The 12,500-nt window shown below is 21.6% G+C and overlaps 5 protein-coding genes across 5 annotated transcripts in view; 1 reads left to right on the top strand and 4 right to left on the bottom strand.

Annotated features, from left to right (window-relative positions):
* Positions 1–492, bottom strand: part of PRSY57_0308300 (dual specificity protein phosphatase, putative) — a gene marked incomplete at both ends in the record, with an annotated part of 2,369 nt that extends 1,877 nt beyond the window's left edge. The window contains one exon of the mRNA XM_012905710.2: positions 1–492. This exon is cut by the window's left edge and continues 696 nt beyond it. Coding sequence (XP_012761164.2) covers positions 1–492 — 492 coding nt within the window.
* Positions 493–1,475: 983 nt separating this feature from the next.
* On the top strand, positions 1,476–5,645 carry PRSY57_0308200 (splicing factor 3B subunit 1, putative; the record flags this gene model as incomplete). Its single annotated transcript, XM_012905709.2, has 1 exon — positions 1,476–5,645. The coding sequence occupies one exon, from the start codon at positions 1,476–1,478 to the stop codon at positions 5,643–5,645; it is 4,170 nt and encodes a 1,389-aa protein (XP_012761163.2).
* Positions 5,646–6,265: 620 nt separating this feature from the next.
* Positions 6,266–6,771, bottom strand: PRSY57_0308100 (conserved protein, unknown function; the record flags this gene model as incomplete). Its single annotated transcript, XM_012905708.1, has 2 exons — positions 6,266–6,403; positions 6,583–6,771. 2 exons carry the CDS (start codon positions 6,769–6,771, stop codon positions 6,266–6,268), a joined length of 327 nt encoding a protein of 108 aa, XP_012761162.1.
* A 618-nt stretch (positions 6,772–7,389) lies between these two features.
* Positions 7,390–8,985, bottom strand: PRSY57_0308000 (hypothetical protein; the record flags this gene model as incomplete). The annotated part of the gene is made up of 2 exons (XM_012905707.2): positions 7,390–7,584; positions 7,702–8,985. The coding sequence occupies 2 exons, from the start codon at positions 8,983–8,985 to the stop codon at positions 7,390–7,392; spliced, it is 1,479 nt and encodes a 492-aa protein (XP_012761161.2).
* A 1,586-nt stretch (positions 8,986–10,571) lies between these two features.
* PRSY57_0307900 (pre-mRNA-processing factor 19, putative) lies at positions 10,572–12,167 on the bottom strand (the record flags this gene model as incomplete). The annotated part of the gene is made up of 1 exon (XM_012905706.2): positions 10,572–12,167. One exon carries the CDS (start codon positions 12,165–12,167, stop codon positions 10,572–10,574), a length of 1,596 nt encoding a protein of 531 aa, XP_012761160.2.
* Between the last annotated feature and the right edge of the window lie 333 nt (positions 12,168–12,500).

The following is a 12,500-nucleotide window of genomic DNA, read 5'->3' as shown; positions in this document are numbered from 1 at the left end:
ATTGTTACTATTATTATTATTGTTGTTATTATTATTGTTGTTACTATTATTATTATTATTATTATTATTATTATTATTATTATTATTATTATTATTGTTGTTATTATTTTTTAGTTCGTCCATATGAATTGTATCAAAATCTATGTAGGCATCTTCTTTTAATATTAACATAGATTTTATATAATCCTTTAAATTATTATTATTACAATTACTATTATTTATAATATCACTAGGAAAAATAATATAATCATAATGTTCTTTACGTTGCTCATTTATATGATCACATTTTATTAAATCTTTTTTTGTGTTAACAAATATATCTTTATAAAAAATTTTATTCGTCACGTTTATATCATTATGTTGACACCATTCAATACATGTACAATCAAAACATGTTAACACTCCTCCGATATTTAATTTTATGAGTTCATAAATATTATTCGCATTATATACATTACTAATATATATATAATCAAAAACTTTAACAATCATTATGTGGAAATGTGGGCAGAAAAAAAAAAAAATAAAAAAAAAAAATATATATATAAATATATTGTATTATATATATGCATATGTCTTCATATAATTCATAAATTAACTTAATAACTACTATATAATATAATATAATATTATACTGTATATATAACAATTCTTACATCTTTTGAATTTTTTTTTCAACAAAAAATAAAGGACATTTTTAAATGTACTTCAAATATATATGAATATATAAATATATAAATAAATATATATATATATATATATATATATATATATATATATATATTATATTTTTTTTCAAAGTTTAAAATGATAAGAATCAATCAATAATATTACGTATTATAAAATATAAATGTAAATAAATATATATAATATATTTATATATAATATTCTTTCTATTTTTTTATTTTTTTATTTTATTTTTTTCCTTCTTCATATATTTTAGAGCCTATTTATATATATCATAATAATTAATAGGGATAACATTTATAAAAAAAAAAAAAAAAAATATTATATATATAATACATATATATATATATATATATATATATTATATTATATTAATAATTCTACTATAAATTATTTATATATTATATATTTATAATTTTTTTCAGGTAATTTGTGATTTTATCCGGATTACTTAATCGTATAAAAAATATATATGTATATAATCTTAAATTATTATTTTTCAACATTAATAAAATAACTATAATAATAAAATTATAATAAAATAATAATAAAATTATAATAAAATAATTTAGGGAGTTGCTTATGTAATAAAATATATATAACATATAATTGTTTATCATATATATAAAATGTAAGAAAAGCTACATTTTTTATGCTATAACGTGGAAAAAAAATAAGGCCATAAATAAAATATATATATATATATATATATATATATATATATATATTTATTTATTTATTTATATACATATATTTTATCTTTTATTTTTAAATACAACATTAATATAATGGTAAACATACGCAAGAATGGAGTTTCGAGAAAAAGTAAAAGTGATGCTAGTAATAAAAATATGAGTTATGATGAGAAAGATAAATTAATTAATATAGGGAGAAGCGAAATAAGATATGTTAAAGAAATTGACCCTGATATGAGCGACCAAGAAACTGAGAATGTTGATGATGATGATAATAATAATAATAAGGGACGTCTTTCTTTTAATAATGAATATTATAAGAAAAAAGAAAAGGACAATATAAATATTAATAAATTTAGAAATGAAATTATCGAATGCGATTTAATAAATAATAAAGATCATATGAATGATATAGATTTAGGATTAATTAAAGATAAATCGATCAAGAAAAGAGAAAATGCATTTCAAAGAAGAAAATATGATTATACTTTATCACCACAAAGAGCAGACCCGTTTGCTGATAAAAGCCCCTCCTCAGGTGAAAGGACATATACAGATATTATGTTAGAGAATAAAAAAAAAAGTAAAATGAAAGAAGCATCTAGAAAATTATCACATTATAATAAACAAGGGGATATTACGAATGATACAAAGGAAAGAATGGAAAATGAAAACAGCCATAGGAGTAATTCACATGATGATAATAATAATAATAATAATAATAATAATAATTATAATAATAATAATTATAATAATACGGATGATGCTAATAGTAATGATAGCGATGCTGATATATTAAGAGGCATGAAAAATGAAAAAAATGAAAAAAAAAAAATAACATATAATTTAAAAAGCAAATGGGATGTTGTTAAACATGAAAAGAATAATTTAAACATGAGTAATATAACTACACATGGAACAGAAAAGTGCACAGAAGACTCTTCTTTTGTCTTAAATAATCATAAAAAGAAAAAAATTTCAAGATGGGACAAAATTTCTAAAGAACAAGAGGATATGAAAAGAGTTAAACTAAATAAAGAAAATAATGATAATATGAACACACCATATATTTCGAATAATATGAACACACCATTTATATCGAATAATATGAACACACCATATATATCGAATAATATGAACACACCATATATATCGAATAATATGAATACACCATATATTTCGAATAATATGAATACACCATATATATCGAATAATATTAAAACGCCATTCACGCCAATGGTTGATACTTCCTTATTAACAGATGATTTACTTAAAATTAAAATAAAAAACGAAATCGATATAAGAAACAGACCTTTGACTGATGAAGATTTAGATGAATTATTACCTTCAGAAGGATATGAAATAGTACAAGCTCCTGAAGAATATGAAGCAATTCGTAATAATAAATTAAAGACCATGTTTAAAAATACAATTATTAATACTCCTCTTTTTCCATATAAGCGAAAAGGTATAGAAGATACACCATATGAAAAAACAACGAATAGGAATAATAATATGAACAATGAAAATAATATGAAGAATGATAATAATATGAAGAATGATAATAATATGAACTTGGAACAAAGTACCTTTATACATACACCATTCTATGAACTACCAAATACATCGTCATATAATAATCTTACAGATCAAATAAATCAAGATGAGGCCATGTGTGAATTAAAATACAAACAGCTAGAAATGAATAATCCCCAATTATTAAATGAATTAAAATATATACAATTAAAAAATGAAGATTATATTTATTTTAGTAAATTATTTGAAACTATAAATGAAGAAGAATTATCACAAGAAGAATTAAAAGAAAGGAAATTTATGATATTATTATTAAAAATAAAAAATGGTACGCCTTCTATACGAAGAACAGCTTTAAGAACTATAACCGAAAAAGTTAAAGAATTAGGTCCTGAAACGTTATTTAATTTAATATTACCTTTGATGATGCAAAATACATTAGAAGATCAAGAAAGACATTTATTAGTAAAAGTAATTGATCGTATATTATTTAAATTAGATGATCTTGTTAGACCATATGTACATAAAATACTTGTAGTTATTGAACCCTTATTAATAGATGAAGATTATTATGCAAGAGTTGAAGGTAGAGAAATTATAAGTAATTTAGCTAAAGCAGCAGGATTAGCAACTATGATAGGAATTATGAGACCGGATATAGATCATCCTGATGAATATGTTAGAAATACAACAGCACGAGCTTTTGCTGTAGTAGCATCAGCTTTAGGTATCCCATCATTAATATTATTTTTAAAAGCAGTTTGTCAATCCAAAAAAAGTTGGGAAGCTAGACATACAGGTATAAAAATTGTACAACAAATAGCTATTTTAATGGGATGTGCTGTATTACCCCATTTAAAAGATTTAGTTCAAATTATAGCACATGGATTACATGATGAACAACAAAAAGTAAGAACCATAACAGCACTAGCTGTGGCAGCATTAGCTGAAGCAGCAGCTCCATATGGAATTGAAGCATTCGATTCTGTATTAAGACCATTATGGAAAGGTATTACCGAATATAGAGGTAAAGTTTTAGCATCCTTTTTAAAAGCCATCGGTTTAATCATACCATTAATGGATTCATATCATGCAAATTATTATACAAAAGAAGTTATGATTATATTAATTAATGAATTTAATTCACCTGATGATGAAATGAAAAAAATTGTATTAAAATGTGTAAAACAATGTATACAAACAGAAGGAGTAGATAAAGAATATATAAACGAAGAAATTGTAAATCCATTTTTTGAAAAGTTTTGGGTAATGAGAAATTCAAATGATAAAAAAAGCTTTACATTAATTGTAGACACAACAGTTGAAATTGCCAAAAAAATAGGTGCTTATTCTGTTATATCTAGAATTGTTGACGATTTAAAAGATCCATCGGAACAATATAGAAAAATGGTTATGCAAACCATACAAAATGTTGTTAATGAATTAGGTGTAGATGATATAGATCAAAAATTAGAAGAACAATTAATAGATGGTATGTTATATGCTTTCCAAGAACAAACTTCTGAAGATTATTATATTTTATTAAATTCATTTGATATTATTTGTAATCAATTAAGTATTAGAATGAAGCCATATTTACCACAAATCGCTGGAATACTTAGATGGAGATTAAATACACCTTTACCAAAAGTAAGACAACAAAGTGCGGACCTTATTTCAAGGATTACGAAACTTATAAAAATATGTGATGAAAAACAAATGTTAGGACATCTTTCTTTATATCTATATGAATACTTAGGTGAAGAATATCCAGAAGTATTAGCCAATATTATTAGAGCTTTGAAATCTATCTTATTAGTATTAGGTGTACAAAATATGACACCACCTATTAAAGATCTCTTACCAAGAATTACACCCATCCTAAAAAATAGACATGAAAAAGTACAAGAAAATGTTATAGATTTGATAGGTATCATAGCAGACAAGGGAGGAGATCTAGTCTCTCCAAAAGAATGGGATAGAATATGTTTCGATTTAATAGAGTTATTAAAATCTAATAAAAAATTAATTAGAAGAGCTACTATACAAACATTTGGATATATTGCACGTACCATTGGACCATTTGAAGTTCTTACTGTTCTATTAAATAATTTAAAAGTTCAAGAACGACAACTAAGAGTCTGTACAACGGTAGCTATAGCCATCGTTGCAGATACTTGTTTACCATATTCGGTTCTTGCCGCTTTAATGAATGAATATAAAACACAAGATATGAATGTACAAAATGGTGTCCTTAAAGCCTTATCATTTATGTTTGAATATATAGGAGAAATAGCTAAGGATTATGTCTATTCAGTTGTCACATTATTAGAACATGCATTAATGGATAGAGATCTTGTACACAGACAAATAGCAACTTGGGCATGTAAGCATTTAGCTTTAGGTTGTTTTGGTTTAAATCGTCAAGATGCATTAATACATTTATTAAATTATGTCTGGCCCAACATTTTTGAAACATCTCCACATCTAATACAAGCAGTAATAGATTCTATTGATGGATTCAGAGTTGCTCTAGGACCAGCTATTATTTTTCAGTATCTTGTTCAGGGAATATTTCATCCATCTAGAAAGGTTAGAGAAATATATTGGAAAATATATAATAACGTTTACATAGGTCATCAGGATAGTTTGGTTCCTATATACCCGCCGTTTGAATTGTTAAATGATAGTACCTTTGTGAGGGATGAGTTAAGGTATACTATATGAAAAATAAGGCTTCACAAAAATAGAAAAAAGAAAAAAAATAAAAAAAAAAAAATATAAATATAAATATAAATATAAATATTAATATATATATATATATATATATATATATATATATTTATTTATTTATTAATTTTTGTGTGTTTATATTAATTTTTAATTTTCATATTTTTTTATTCACAATGGGAAAACATAAATTTTGAATTTGCTTAATTTTTTGTTATGTCTAATATGAATAAAATAAATTTTTTTTTTTTTTTTTTTTTTTTTTTTTTTTTTTTTTTTTTTTATATGCTTAATTAATTATTTTTTTAGTTGGCACGTTTTTAAAAATTGTTTGTTTTTAACGATACATATTAAATAAATAAAAAATATAGGTACAAATATATATATATATATATATATATATATATATATATTGTTCAAATTATTTTATTATATCATTTAAAGGTATAATGAATATAAGGGTTTTAAAGTCATATCAAAGAAACATATATATAAATATATACATGTAAATATATACATATAAATATATACATATAAATATATACATATAAATATACACATATAAATATATACATATATATATGTTTTATAATTTCTATGTGTTCCCTTTTAATTAATCAGTCCTGAAATTCAACACGGTGAGATTTTAAATTCTCAAATTTTCCTCGATATTGATTATTTCTATTTTTAACTAAGGGAGAGAGGCATTTTTTTGGGGGGTCATATCCTTCGATTTTTAAAGGTGGTATCTTGACCTAATATATATATATATAAAAGAAAAGAAAAAAAAAGATACATACTATCAACACGTACATAAATAAATAAATAAATATATATATATATATATATATATATATATATATATATATATATTTATATTTATATTTATTTATTTATTTTTATGTACATATTGTTGATTGTTTTAATTTTTTACTTGGCCTTTATCCCAAATAAGAGTCCCTTTTTTTATGGCTTTTATATACTTTTTTCGTATAGGCAATCTATTATAAAATTGCTGCAATATGGATACTGAATTTATATGACTCTTGTATCTTTTCAAAATAAAAAAATTGCCATAACAACTTGTTGCTGTGCTATAATTGAACAGATTTATTTTTATCATCTTTTCTATAAACTTATTATTAAACGGTATATCCTTACATACATATAAATAAATAAATATATACATATATATATATATTTATTTATTTACTTACAATATTCCCATTGTGTATCGTTAATACAAAAAGGATTTTAATTTTTTTATATATTTTTTCATAATTTCATATTCCCAAAAAAATAAAAAATACTACACATTTGATAATAATTATATGGAAATAGTATTATATATATTATTTGTAAATAGAAGGTAGGAAAAAAAAAAAAAAATACACACAAATTGGTATATAATATATACATATATATATATATATATATATATATATTTATTTATTTATTTATTATTATTTTTTTTTTTTTATTTATATTTCATTTTTTAAATATTTTTAAACACGTTATAACAATATACCATGTTACATTACAAAATTGTAATATAAAAATGGGTTTATGTTTATGAATTATATATATATATATATATATATATATATATATGTATTATATTTATGTATATAAAATTATTAAAAGTAAATAATATACACATATATGTACCATATAAAATAGATAAATATATTTATAAGATATATATAACCTTTTTTTTTTTTTTCATATAGAGGTATGAACTTCATAATGCATTCCTTGTTTCCATTTTATATCCATTTTTAAAACATTTTACTCTTAATTTTAAAATATGTAGTTTTTTTTCTAAAGCTTGGATCTTTTTTTTATTTAACATAGCTTCATTGAATAGCTGAGAGTACGTGACGACTAAGTGCTTTCTGAGATCATCATCTTTATATAAGGCTGGTTTTCTTAAATGCTGAAAAATTGGTATATACATATAGAAGAGCATTATATATAAATATATACATATATATATATATATATATATATATATATATATCTATCTATTTATTTATTTATTTATTTATTTTACCTCCGGTACGAGATTGTGAACCCAAAAACGGTTGTCGGGGTTTTCGTACTTACAAAACCTCGAAGACAAATCTTGAACTTTAAAATTGGCATCATCACATTTATTTTTCAAGCTAGTTAAAAGTTCTGCAATTTGTCCATAATGATCATATTTGTTTACAGATTTACTCATGTTTTCATATAAAGAATTTTTAATATCTTGATTATTATAGGTATCTATTGATTTGCTACCTTTTAAATGATCATAATTTCCTATTTCATTATCCTTATAGTAATAATCATTGGGTATATATTTTTTTTCATAAGATGTATAAGAAGAATTATGTAATTTACTGTTGTCATGAAAATATGATGGTTTTATAGGTATATCATTTATCTCATAAGAATATTTTATATTATTCAAATCAGATGTATTTTTTGTTTTTTCACCATATCTTAAAATATTTATCCTATCCTCTATATCATATTCATCTAATGAAAATACATTTGAATAATAAGATAACAGCCCCGTTTTTATATCATCAATGTTAACTTTTATTTCTCCTATTCTTGATGCATGTGAATCCAATTTAGGTTTTAAAATTGATTCTTTATTTTTATTACTTTTTATATTATATTGTTGTGTATTATCCTTTTTTATGGTTATCTTACCTTCATATTTATCATATGAATTATTATTTTTTTCATTATTTTGTACATAAGCACTATTATCATTTGGACATTTCTTATTTTTCACTGCACAATGTGCTTTATCATTATTATGAACCATGTCGATCGTTTCGACTGTATCAATCTTTTTTAAATAATCTCGAGGTATAGAATAAGCGCCCTTCTTATTTTCCACAGGATATACTACTGGGATAAAATTTTTTGTATCAACATTAAATAATTCCCTTTGCATTTCTTTAATTTTTTGAGAACTGTTAAATACATTTCTTAACATTTCATTCTGAAATATTAATTCCTGACTTTCTAGCATTTGCTTATTTTTATAATTTTTTTCTTTATTCATATATGATTCGTAAGGAAACATATCCTCATTTGAATCATCATTAAAGTTTTCATTAACAAAATCAAATGTTTCATTGTCAGGAGAACATGCATTTTCATATACACTTTCACAAATTGTATTATCATTATTTCTTGCCTGTTCAGAATATTCTGAAGGATTCAGGTAATTTTGATCATTTTTAGTATTCCTATTTTTACTAGCTATTAAGTTATTCTTTGTTAATACATGAGGGTTCATTTTTTTCATGAGTGGAATTTTCGTGCTACCTTTCATGTTTGCATTAATGTTTTTATTTTTTTTTTTTCTTAATAATATGTTGACTATAAAAAGGAATGGGAACGAAAAAAAAAATAAAATAAAAATAAAATAAAATAAAAATAAATGTGTATATGTGCAAATATTTTATAAATATATTGAAATTTTTTAGCTAGTCGTTGATGTGAATATAAATATATAGCTACATTTCCTATTGCATGTATAGAATATATTCTGACTGTTCATAATATTTTTAAGAACATTACACTATATACACACACATATATTATAAATATATATATATATATATATGTATGTATGTATGTCATTAAAAAAAAATATATATATAGAATATAAAAAAGAATGTACTTGAACAGTCCTAAAACGAAAACAATACTATTAAGTTTTTTTTATTTAAAAATTTTTATATATGTCTATTAAAAGAGAGAGTGATTAAAAAAGAAAAAAAAAAAAAAAAAGTATATAATAAAAGATACATCACATAACATAACATTTTAAAATGAATAATTAAATAATGCAGTATATATTTGGAATGTAGAAGAATAAAAAATATATATATTTACTTCTGTCTAAAAGAAGGGATATATTATATATATATAATATTATTTTCTAAAATAGTAATTGAGTTTAATTTTTTTTTTTTTTTTTTTTTTTTTTTTCCCGTTGTTGGTTGCATAATATTTAATTAAAATAATATATATATATATATATATATATATATTGTTAGAGTGGTTACCATTAATATGTTGCATATAAAAATATATTTTTTTATGTATATTTTTATATTTATTTAATTTAAAGAATATATATTTTTGGAAGAAAATATTTATATTAAAAAAAAAATAAAATTATATACCATAAATATATATATATATGTATATATATATATATATATATATATATATATATATATATATATTTATTTATATACATAATTATAATATTACCGAAATGGTATGTGTTCAGTATTGCACACACACAACAAAATAAAAAAATAAAGAAACTTCCAGGAATATATTAAAAATATTCATATTGTTATTTTTTTTTTAAATTGTTCTATATATATATATATATATATATAATATTATTATAACATTCGATTTTTATTTTTTATTTTTTATTTTTTATTTTTTAAATTTTAGATATTCCAATTTTAATTATCTATTCCATCTTTAAAAAAAAAATATACATATATATATATTATATATATATATATATATACATACCTACTTTTATTTTATAATATTAAAATGGATATTTAAAAAAAATTTGTTTATAGTTTCAAAAAAAAAAAAAAAAAAAATGAAAAATATCAAAAATGTACAATGGAAAAAAAAATAAAATATTTATAAAATAAAAATAAAAAAAATTGTGAATTCATTTTATATACATATTATGATGACAACATATAAATTAATGTATTATTAATAATAAGGTTAAATGTATAGGTTTATATGTGTATATATGCATATATATATATATATATATATATATGTGGTATATATCAAATTTGTAAATTGATAAAATATATATATTATAAAAAAAAGAATAGGAGAACTTTAATTTTTTTGGTTGTTTCCAATTTAATTCCAAAGTTTTATAGTTTTATCCATTGAACTTGACAATATATATGAGGTCGTACTACCAAAGCATGTTTGCGTAACCGTATCTGTATGGGATGATAATGTTTTTATTAGATTGGCTTGATTTTTGGTTTCAAAATTATATATTTGTACATCATTTTCTACAGCTATGGATAGATACTTTCCTGAATAATCAAAAGAAATAAAATTGGGTGTTTCATTTAACGTTATAGTTTGAAAGCTTTGAGCTTTTCTCAAGTCCCACAATTTGACTGTGTTGTCTTTTGAAGATGATGCTAAATAATAACCGTTTTCACTAAAAGATAAACAATTTAAAGATTTCGTATGTCCATTTAATGTTGCTTTATATTCTTGACTTTTAATATCATAGATATGTATATTAGAATCTTGTGCTGCTATACCAAACATCATACCATCTGGGTGTATGGCTAGATGTTTAAAAGAGCTTGGATTATCTTTTGACGTTTTTATAGTTTTGGCAGTTTCTAGATCATGTAGAATCCACATACTGTCTTTGGAAGAGCTAATAAAATAATTTTCCAAAGGATGTAAAGCTAATGAAGTAACATGATCTTTATGTTTGGTTATAACATGCGCAGAGACAAATTGGTAGTTATCATATATATATTGATTATTACTAAGATGACTACCATCATTATCGTTATTATTATCACTATCATTGTCACTGTCACGATTATCATTATGATGTGCATTATTGTCGTCACCTTTCCATATTCTTATAGTTTTATCGTTAGATGCTGTTATACATATAAAATTGGAGGGGTGTGAAATAATTGAGTTTACTTTTTTTAAATGTCCTTGTAATTTTGATAAGATTTTATTATCGTTTAGTGAAACATAATAAACATTTCCATCATTACCTCCTGAGAAGAAATTATGTTTCATATGATTATCATAATAATTATATTTATATTTATTAACATCTAATGTAATACATGTAACTCCTGGTATGGTTGATGAGTGAATATTAAATTCATTAGTATTTTTGAAATCTTTCCATTGTTCAACCGAACATACATTATCTATTTTTCTTTTTTTTCTATTAATTAATAAATCTTTTGCAACATTTTGCATTTTTTCTAATAATTCTTCATTTAATCCTATTTCATAAATATCGAGATCATTACTACTTTTTAATTCGAAAATTTGTTTTTTTAAATTTTCTATTTCTTCTTTATAACTATTTTTTTCTTTTAATAATTTAGCTATAACTCTCGTAGCAGCATCATATTGATATAAGCTATGGCTTAATTCATTACGTATATCATTCACATGTGTTCTTAGGCTAAACATTTCTGATATAATCGAATCCCATTCGGTTTGAAAAATGGATAATAATCCAGGAATACTACTAGCCGTAATAGGTCTAGGTTTAACTATCTTTTCATTTTTTATTGGATATAAATCTTCTAGTGTTAAAACTTCACCACTTACTGGACATATACCATAATTAATTATGTGTTTCTCAATTAATCTTTTCTCAAAAATATATCCCGTTTTACTTATAACAGGCTCTTCAGGTGTCTGGCCACTTATGGTGCATATTATTGACATCATATATTATTTGAACATATATTACTAAAGGGGGGGGATGAAAAAAAAATATTACATATATATAAATATATAAATATATATATATATATATATATATATATATATATTATATTTTTGTGTTATATTATTGTGATAATATAATATTACAACTTTAACTTTTTTCTTCTTTTCCCATATAAATAAGATATTTTTTTTGTCGCAACATTTATCACTTAATAGATATCTGAACGTTTCAAAAATGTAATATGGTACAATACATATATACATAAATGAAAAAAAAAAAAAAAAAAAAAATATACATATATATATATAAATATATATATTTATATATTT

Source organism: Plasmodium reichenowi, chromosome 3, assembly GCF_001601855.1.
Source record: "Plasmodium reichenowi strain SY57 chromosome 3, whole genome shotgun sequence".
Taxonomy (NCBI): domain Eukaryota; phylum Apicomplexa; class Aconoidasida; order Haemosporida; family Plasmodiidae; genus Plasmodium; species Plasmodium reichenowi.
Note: the sequence above shows the minus strand (reverse complement) of the source record. Positions and strands in the feature narration are given on the sequence as shown.